Source organism: Aegilops tauschii, chromosome 1, assembly GCF_002575655.3.
Source record: "Aegilops tauschii subsp. strangulata cultivar AL8/78 chromosome 1, Aet v6.0, whole genome shotgun sequence".
In the NCBI taxonomy this organism is placed as follows: Eukaryota; Viridiplantae; Streptophyta; class Magnoliopsida; order Poales; family Poaceae; genus Aegilops; species Aegilops tauschii.
Window position 1 is genome coordinate 263,869,428 of NC_053035.3, and position 10,182 is coordinate 263,879,609.

Consider the following 10,182-nt stretch of genomic DNA (forward strand, 5'->3'; position numbering starts at 1 on the left):
CGGTGCCGGCGGAGATTCCCATCCGAACAGAGCCAAAACAGCTGCAATGTGAGCCTCTGAGAGTGGGTGGTTGAAAAGCTCTACGTACATCCTGAGCGCCTCCTCCGAGATGACCTCTCCCTCGTGAGCCAAACACAACTTGCGGATAAGCACCTGTTGTTGCTTGCTGGCCCCATGCTTCACAATCCTCTCACTTCTCCACGGCGTAACCTCCATAATCCGCTTCTTTCTGGGTCTACGGGCTGGAACCCCATGCGTGCGCGCGTCCGACCTTGCCAAGATAGGCTCGATCGCTCTTCGCATGTCCTCGCAGAGCTGCTCAACTTCCACCAACGCGGGTTCGGCCGGCCTAGGCGTGCACGGGGTGACACTGCCTGATGGTGGCTCATCACCCCCCCCCCCCCCCCCCCGACAAGCTTACCTCGAACATCTCCCAGGCCTCCACGAGACCCAACTGCCTTTCTGATCCCACACCCAGCAAGGGTAGCCGAAACGCCGTACAATCCAACGTGCATGAAAACTCCGGCGTCCCGCAGTCCACGTGTTCCGCCATGCACGATGGACATATTACTACTCTATGTTACTACCCATTGTGGCTAGTCTAAATCATTCGGCATGGATGGTGAATTATTTCAAAAACAGTTAGCAATAGAAACAAGATGTTAAAAAAAGTATAAAAAGGATGTTAAAAAGAAGTTGTGCAATATGCATTGGTTTGATGTGACGTCTCTCTAGGGAACCTTTGAGCATCTTCATATGCACCCATACAACATACATCATGAAGATAGTTTGTCAAGCAAAAACATCATGAATATAGTATAAGAGGGAGCAACGTTGGAAGGATAAAAGTATGAGGAGCATCACGCAAAAGATCAAAAGAGCGTGACTCTATTTCTGCTGGTGGAGCTGGAGCTGCTTTGATGTCCACTACTTCCCGGCGGACATCGTCGTCATCTTCATCAGGCCAAGGGCCAGCTCGGCGCACAATCGAAACTACAAATAAGATTACTGCCGCGAACAGGATAGCCGCCGCGAAGCCTGCCCACAGGCCGGAGGACACAAGAATAATAACGTCGAGCAGGAGCAAGAAGCCGCCAAGAAACATCCCCGTGCGCCGCTTCAGGTCGCCATGGATCAACGTCGAGGGTTAGTCGATTGAGTTGGAGTAATTAAATGTCATGGATGCGTGTGCAGCATCCGAAGGATAATCACTTGCGTACTTACCGCTGCTTCTTCCTTATAGTCGCGCTCGACTGCGGCGCCTTGCTCCAAATCGAAGGTTGCTTTCTCCAAGTCGACGACGGCAGATCTGGACTCGCCCATCGATCCCCGGCTGATGTGGTTTTGCTTTGCCAACGCGCGTTCGTTCTTCAACGCGGATATGTATGCTCGATCGATAATCGAGTATATGTAAGGGCATCCAAATTGAAATTCTAGTTGAACTCTGGATCCAACGTGGACGATGCAGCGCTAATATTCGGACTTCGAGTCTTCGACTCGGCCAGACTATCCTCACCGTCGGCTGGCCGTCCTCGATTCATACACACCACCACACGCCATCTCTAAACCCTTTTTGTAATGGACTGTTATTGTGTCGACATTCGCTGAGAGACCATAGCAAATCAAATGTTTCTCATGGCAATTCATGTTGTCATGAGGATGGCAAATTGCTTTAGCAAGCACGGCAAATGCAGATAAAAATTAAATTGGACGAAATTTATCATGCTTGCTAAAGAAATTTGCCATTCTTGAACAACATAAATCGCCATTAAAAATGTTTGATTGTCATGCTTTTTGAGGGAACTTTTGCTGATTATCAAAATTATTATTTTTCTTTCAGAACACGTAGAACGTTTGTGCGTCATTTTTTTCTAATATAATACTACAACGCAAAAGACCACGTATATGCACATACACTCACCCTATGAACACAGACACACTTTACCTTAAGTACATTTCCTGTAACACGTATTGGCGGACGATTTTCAGCAGAGTGCTCCACTCGATGGTAATAAATGCTAATTGCAATTTTTCTGGACGATTGAATTAATCCAGACAGTTTGATTTAATTTAGTGTAATGATCTGATGGTAGTAATTGATTGGTGTATACTCACGGGTGACTTTAGAAAAGAAATACCTCCGCTCTTTTATAAGTTTATTTTGAGAAACACGTTTTTTTATAAGTAGTAGAGATTATACTTACTCCTATGTGTTGGAGTTATTTGGCCCAACCCATTTTATCTTGTCCAATGGCAAATGTGATGTGATGTGGAAGATGTCCTGCACTGCTAGTTCGTTGGACCAATATACAAGATGGTTCCTCCACGCACCACTAAGAGGCAAGAGCCGTGTGCGTTGTGTTTCGTGACTAAACCGAGTCAGGATGACCAAATCGAGTTAGGGCATCTCAACGTCGATCATCAAACTGCCCGCAACGTGGTCCGAATGTTTATTGTCATCCAACACAGTCATGTATATGTCCGCTTGACGGTCCAGCGCATTTTCCCCCGCAAACCGAAAACAAAATGGGAGGGGGGAGGTTGCAGGTGTCCAGACCGCTGCCATGCCCATGTTTGACTAACCTGGCCCACCCAAAATCCTCCTCCCTTGCCCGTGTGCTTTCCCGCTTGACGCCAGCTATCAGCATTCATGCCGCTTGTAGAGCGGCCGCTCCGCATTGACGCCGGCCCAGAGCGGACGCAACCTCTCACTGCCGGCATTGAAGGGCGTGCCGGCCGAGAGAGGATCGCCCGCTGCACGCCCGACTGAAACACGCCTTCTCGCCGCATTCAAATGGCTTTAGACTGCTCACATACCTCCATTAAACCCGCGCGTGCACCGAGAAAACTACTCCGGCCACACGTCTATCCACGAGCCGGCCGACATTAAACACAACCCCAGTTGGCTCCTCAAGTCTGCGCGCTATTTAAACAAGGCCAGACGTCGGGCAAGAACTGCACCACACATCCGTTCCCCATCTCCTGCTTGCACCATACTCTCCACACTCTCCATGGCATCCGGCGAACAGGAAGAGGAGTTCTTCGGCATAAAAGTCGGCTGGGTAACCCACCGAGCCCGCCGGATACGAGTCAGGCAACTCGCTGCTCCACCTCCCTCACCGCTCCAGGCTGTCAATACCATGGGCGAGGCTGCAAGCTGAATCGCGGAGGAGAAAAGTCGCCGCTCCAAGCCGACGCGTGGAGGAGCAAGTCGCCGCTCCAAGCCAACTCACGGAGTGGCGAGTTGCTCCAGGCCGATACGCGGGGGAAGCACAACGACACAAGCATTGTGGTTGCCTTGTACGAGGCCGTGTCATACCGCTCCTTCTGCACCTCCAACTGCGCCATCCGCCGTCAACATTGGTGGAACCACACCATACCGACGAAGAAAAAACCCGGCTTCGCATAGACCGACGATGCGACTAACATGTCCACGGCCACCGCTAACAGCGAGGAAAAATAAACCATGGGAGGCCGCTGCCGCTTGGGTGCATGAAGGCCACCTCCACCGCGTCGTCGGCGTGCATAGCCGGTGTCTTGCCCTCTCCGCAGGTGACCGTCGCCCCCCGCCACAAAAACAAACCCTGATCCGTTCTTCATGAAAGCGGAGGCCACCCATCCCCTCTGACTGAAGCATATCCCTCTGGGGCCACTCCGATGAGCCGTGTAGCCAAACATAGGGAAGATATGGGAGAAGCGGAGACTACTCTTGCCCTCCCGCTGAAGCATATTCCTCGGGGTCTCACGGCACTTCGATGAGCAGCACTTTTGGACATAGGGAAGACATGTCGTGAGAATGGGGCTCCGCTGCAGCTAGACTAGGTTAGAATAGAGTAGCGTAGTCCGCTATAGTTAGTTAAAATATGTCCAAAATGTAATTATTTTTGTCCGGTTTATACAAGAACCAATCAGTTTGCATGAATTTCGTCCAGTCTGTTGAAATGCGGTTTGAATCGCATGCGGATATCATTGGATGTGAAATGCGGTTTGAATCGCATGCGGATATCATTGGATGTGAAATGTGGTTTGAATCGCATGCGGATATCATTGGATGGCTGGCTCCCGCATCCATGTCAACGAAGTAGTCCCCGGTCCACCCGATCCGTGGACGGATGCGGTGTCTGTTTTGCGGGTCAACATTGGAGATGCCCTTACACTATACTTCGTGTACTCATTGCTATCAGTTTTATCTCATCCTGTACATGAGAGGCGCCGGCGTTGCCACATCAGTGTTTTAGCCAAGTTTAACACTCTCTAAATGCTGTTTGATTAATGATATGCCACGTTTTTCTAGCAGCAAGCCTAAATCAAGCTCAACAATTTGGAAACCACAAAAAGTTCAGCAGAAAACATTGGCAAGGAAAGTTCGCAATGAGTGGCAAGCCAAAAGCTCTCTCTCTCTTGTCCCCTCGCCCATCCGCCCTCCACGAGTATGATACACGAGTGGTTCAAATGGAAGGTTCCGCAACAAATGCCACTAGTGTCCCTTTCAGCATCTCGAGAAAACAAAATTACTCATTGAGTTTTGTTCCATATCAGGTTCTTCTACCTCAGCAGCTTCTACACAGAAGGCATTTTCCGAACGACAGGGCAATCCGGCAACTTTTGCATTGTACTACGACTGGTTCGTCTCGGCAACAAATACAACACCAAACTTCGCTCAAAAGTTAGCATCATGTGGAAATGTCCGGGTAGTAACTCAAAAGCGACAGCCGCGAACACACGACATCATCGGGAGTCCAAAATACAGAGGGGAAAACAAAATTTCGCCTGCTTGAGCATTCATACCACTTTCTTTTTTTCATTATGTAGAAATGATTTGATTTTTAATGACAAAAATGCTTCTCCTCTGCAGGTTATTTTTCGTTATACGCACTGCAACAGGCGGAGCACCAACCGCTGTTCAAGGCGGTGTATACGCGGTTGGAGCAGGCGGCTATGGAATTTTTTTTCCAACATGGTGGCAGCACAACCTTCGGATTGATCCACCGCCGAGTTCGACATAGGCAAAGTGTCGGTCCATAGGACCCTACTGCTGCCGTTTTGTCGGTTTTCTTACTTTTTCTAGTGTCAGACTTTAGTGTTTGGTTGTACGCATCCTAGTTATGCAGAGACCGAATATTACTCATAATGTTTTGTATCCACCTAATGCTACATTTGAAATAATAAAATCGCTCTTTATCGAAAAACTAACCAACTGGTTGGCAACGATTAGCATCAAAACCATCTCCTAGTCAGCAAGATGCTGCGGACTGATGCTGTAAGACCGATGCCAGAGATGAATCCCACTGGCTGCAATTCATACATTTTATGCTTCTACGAGACCCTAGTTTTCTACAATTCCGCTGTAAAAAAAAAACTCCGTACAATTCCTTTCCCAAATTGTTGAGCTGGATAAAACAATCAAAATTGTCTAGAATTTGATATTGCCAATCGTTAACTAGAAATAAAAGCATGACTTCAGGGCACAGAGCAGTTTGCACGAGTACCACTAACGGCATTAAAAATACAAAATAGCTCTGAAAAATATATATAAACCGGCTCTGCAAGCTGGAATATCCTAATTGATCAACCAGATCAATCAATGGTCATTTTTGAAGGGCGCGGGTAAGAAATTCGAAACTGGATTGAAGCACTCATAGCAAACTGTTTTCTTTTCAGACAGCTAGTAATCAGGCTTCATAGCGCGGACATCGAAGCCACATGCTAGCCTACTTCAAGACAAAGTCCAATAATCATATAATCCAAGTAATTATTCTTAATAGATGCACTGTGTTTTATTTCGTGTTTTCAACATCCATGCCAACATATCCCTCTTTTTTTTGCGGGCAGCCAACATATCCCTCTAAATTCATTGTGTAAGAAAAAAGCAACAGTTCGACTGAGCACCAAAGTTTAAAGAAACATTTAAATCTTATGCTCCAAAGAAAAGGATGATGCAGTTTACACACAAAAAACATCTTTGTTTTACACAAAATAGCAGAAGTTATCATTGGCAAAAAAAGATACTCACTCCCTCCCATAATGTAAGACGTTTTTTGACACCTACATTATGGGACGAAGGGAGTAAAACATTACCAAGGATCAATTTACCTTGCTCAGATTAGTTGTGAACTCATGGTCAAAGATAATTGTTCTAGCGATTGTTTGGAATAAACATCCTGCTATACAAGTAGTAAAAATGACAGAAATCACAGCAATGCGGAGTTTCTGCTCCCGGGCTCATCTGCACCCGCGCTCAGAAAAAAAATCAAAACAAATACTAGAAATTTTTTATAAAATCCAAATTTTTTTGTGTGGTAGATAATTTGATGCGTGAGGTCCGCTCCAAATTTCAACTCATTTGGACATCTAAGCAGCTCTCAGCAAAAAAGACAAATTCAAGGTCTGTAAAAAAGTTTACTGTTTACGCACTGTTCTGACCCGATTTGTCAACCAACTATGAATAAGTGAACAGGAAAAAAAGATGCAACTGTCTGAATGCAATTGTCAAAATGTCGCATGCAGCACAGAGCATTAAGAATTCCATGATAAAAATGTAGTGCACATAAAGTTACTCGTATTAATTAGACTGCAGGTAAGCACGAGGCTGTTTTCATGTAATAAAGCATAAGTTGTAGTACTACTCCCTCCGATCCATATTAATTGTCGCTGATTTAGTACAACTTTGTATTAAATCAGCAACAATTAATACGGATAAATCAGTGACAATTAATATGGATTGGAGGGAGTATATTTTTTGGGAATCTATAAGTTCAACATTTAAAGGTGTTACAAGTACCAGGACATGCATCATGATGGTTCAGTTTATCTATTTATTGCACTTGACAAAATGTATAGGCAACAAATGGTCAAGAAACATTAAAAAGCTTGCATTGCATACATGACAGATCAATCATGGCCGAGCAAGGCGTAATACTAACCTGAAAAAAAAAATCCCAATTTTACCCTTAAGTGTCTTATGATTTAGCAAAAATGAGACTTGTCACAATTAACACTAAGAATCTATTTCCCATTGTACTTACTCGGAGAAGATACAGAAACTACCTTCAACAACTATCAAGTATAACAAGCCTCCAATTACTGCCAAGTGCTTGAGGCAGAAAAAGAGCCCCCAGAACACTTGATCCAAAGAATGTAGGATGGTAACTACACCTTGCAGGTATCATCTGGACAGAAAATATACATCTCTGTTCTCCATCAATCAAGAGAATCAGAAGCGGAGCCGAATGCTCTGCGCCCACATTGCCGAACAAACATAAACATAGTTCCATTAATAGATTCTTTCACAGCACTGCATAACCTTCTTGGTGCCTATATCAGCAGAATGATAGTTAGCAACTGTAAAGGTTCAAAGAGTAGAGGAGATTTTTCTAGGAATGTTAGAACGAACCAGATGCCATCTTTTGCTTAATGGGGACGCAGAAACTTGAATCTCATCTATCCCAGACAAAGGAGGTGACCTAAAGCAAAACACCTTCCTTTTGAGGTCATCCCGTTCACTTGACCTTATGTAAGAGCCTCTAGTTATGTTCCCATCCTTCCAAACATCCTTCAAGAAAAATAAGACTGGCCTCTTGCACATAGACTTCTGAATTTCCTTGGTGTCAAAATCAAATTCAGTTCTCTGGCTCATCCTATTAAAAGCGATGTAAGTCCGCTCGGATCGCTCCAATTCAGGAGGGAGAAGAACACTGGGGTACACTTGAACAACATAACCCAAAGAGATGGCAAGTGTAAGCTTCTGCCTCTTATCATAACAAACTGAGCGCTGCAAGAAGCTCATGGGTTCTGTTTTCATAGCCTTCGTAAAAAGCTCCAAGCTCTCAAGAGAGTTCAATCCAGGATATATAGGATCCACAAACTCCACATGGTGGATACTGATGAAAGGAGCGATTGGATGAGCAGCCAATATACCATGGGCATTGCCTCTGATATCCCACTGATTATAACATCAGAGGGAAAGTACATACATTAGGAGAGCAGGGAGGTTAGACGTTAGAGGGATGTATTCAAAATTGCAAATCCATAATACATTAATGAACTGGAAAATCAATCCATGCAGTTAAAGGTCGATGCTCACACCAAACAGAACACCTTGATCAGCAACTGTCCATTTTTTCTAATGATGTGCTTATCCGACGGAGAGAGTACCGTAAAACAAGTAAACAAGCAAGCAAATCTTATCATAAACAGAGGAAATCAACAGTCAAGGCCAACCAAACTTGCTTTCACTATCATAAAACACTGGCAAGGCCCTACTTTTGTACATGCATTACAACCAGCGAGAAAACAACACAGGACACAGCTAGGGTGGTACCACAGAGAAAGGATCAACTTTCTTTCTGTCATAACGAATCAAGCATGATACCATAGTAAAGTTCAAAACAGCGCATCAGCATCTAAACTTCCAAAGCAAGCTCTACAGTGGGGCTAATACCTCAGCAATCCCCATATTCGTTCAGTCCACTCAAGAGCATGATACATTGCACTAATTCAAGCATGGAATGGGGGGAACTAGTTTACTAGCAGAATCTACATAGCACGACAAGCTAAGCGACCCAATTGCTTTGCTCAGGGTGAGATTTATAACCATTTGATAAGATCTCTAAACAAGATAAACGCTGTAAATAGCCACAAAAAAAAGTTGAATGCCGAACAAAGCTTGAAGGATAAGCTCCATACCTGATGGAATCCATATTCGCGGGAAAGAGGCACGCCAAGCTCCGTGATACAAGCATGGAGGCGGTCGTCGCTTCCATACAGCCTGGGGTACCTCTCGATGCACACGTCGAGTGTCCGCGCGAGCGCAGCGGCGAGGGGGAAGCTGAGCGCGACGCCTCCGCCTCCGAACGCCATGCCGTGGCTGAAATAGGTGTTGGCCGAGTGGCTCTCCGACGGGGCCCCGACGTACACCATCTCCCTCCAGTCGTACTTCCCGAGCACCGCCACCAGGTTGTCCGGGGACAGCACGGTGTCGTCGTCCACGAGCACCACCCACCGCGCGCCCCCACCCCCCACGAGCCGCACGGCCTCGGCAGCGATGCGCGCGATCCGGAGCCCGGAAGGGTGGCCCGTCGGGTTGGTGTACCGGAAGCGCGAGGTGTCCTCGGACACCCGGATCGGCGGGAGCGAGTCCTCCCCGGCAGCGCTGGGCCCCGGCGCGCCGGGCGCGCTGGCGTCGAGCCAGACGTGGCCGCGCATAGAGGCGGGATCCCACCAGAGGCGGATGTACTCGCGGCGACGCGGCCAGAGGTGCGCCGAGCCCGCGATCCCGAAGACGATGTGGGCGAGCGAGAGCGGGGAGGCCGCGTCGCCGGCAGAGAGCGCCTCATCCGCCGCCGCCGCGTAGGACAGCGCGGAGGAGGAGGACGCCACGGGGGCCTGGGCCGGGGACAGCACGAGCACGAGCCACAGCGCGGTGGCGAGGAGCAGCGAGAGCAGCGCCAGCAGCGCGGTGGCGAGCGGGCAGCTCCGCGGCGGGAGGATGGAGAGCGGGAGCGGGAGCGGCGTCGGCGGCGCTGGCGAGGCTTGGTGGGGCTTGGGCATTGGACACGGGGGTCGACGCCGCCGCCGATGGCCACGGACATTTGGGGGCGTGGCGGGACGTGGCGATGTTTCAGGGATGGACGGTGCGTGCGACACACCCGGTGGGTGGTGGGTGGTTGTAATAGCACAGGTCCATCACACTACATTCGAACTGTGCATTTCCCCTTATATTTGAAAAAAGAACATCTGGATTTTATAAAACATTACGAATCTTTGCACGATTGCGTTACTTAAATATAATCCGCTGTTTTTTTAATTCGAATCTTGGACGGGTTAAGGTTTGAAGCGTGCACGTGGAGGGCGATGGGTAGCGTGATTAGTGGTGAACTGCTAGCTACGATGCCACGAATTCTTTTGACTTGCAGTGTAGGCGACATGTATGCTTTAGAGCAGAATAGAATATATCTCCGCGTAGTGAGCCGCAAGCTAGGACGTTGAAAGGGTGCCATGTGTCTAGGGAATGTGCTTATATAGAGGATAATGTATATATATTTTTACTCGGCAAAACAAAATGTATCTATTTTTCAGGGGACCTGTGGAACATATTCGCTGATCTATCCCGTCAATGATTGTGCTACCAATATTTGTGGGGATGGGTTATTGCAATGTGGTATGACGGTACTATCCTAGTGA

At 47.4% G+C, this 10,182-nt stretch overlaps 1 protein-coding gene and 1 long non-coding RNA gene across 2 annotated transcripts; both read right to left on the reverse strand.

Moving 5' to 3' along the window:
• Positions 1-732: 732 nt before the first annotated feature.
• Positions 733-1,309, reverse strand: LOC109759490 (uncharacterized). Its single transcript, XR_012200255.1, has 2 exons — positions 1,225-1,309; positions 733-1,117 (listed from the first exon to the last, which is right to left on the reverse strand). It is a non-coding gene; the product is annotated as an uncharacterized lncRNA (long non-coding RNA).
• A 5,486-nt stretch (positions 1,310-6,795) lies between these two features.
• LOC109759491 (uncharacterized) lies at positions 6,796-9,924 on the reverse strand. The gene is made up of 3 exons (XM_020318315.4): positions 8,686-9,924; positions 7,394-7,942; positions 6,796-7,314 (listed from the first exon to the last, which is right to left on the reverse strand). Exons 1-3 carry the CDS (start codon positions 9,547-9,549, stop codon positions 7,201-7,203), a joined length of 1,527 nt encoding a protein of 508 aa, XP_020173904.1. The 5' UTR covers positions 9,550-9,924; the 3' UTR covers positions 6,796-7,200.
• Between the last annotated feature and the right edge of the window lie 258 nt (positions 9,925-10,182).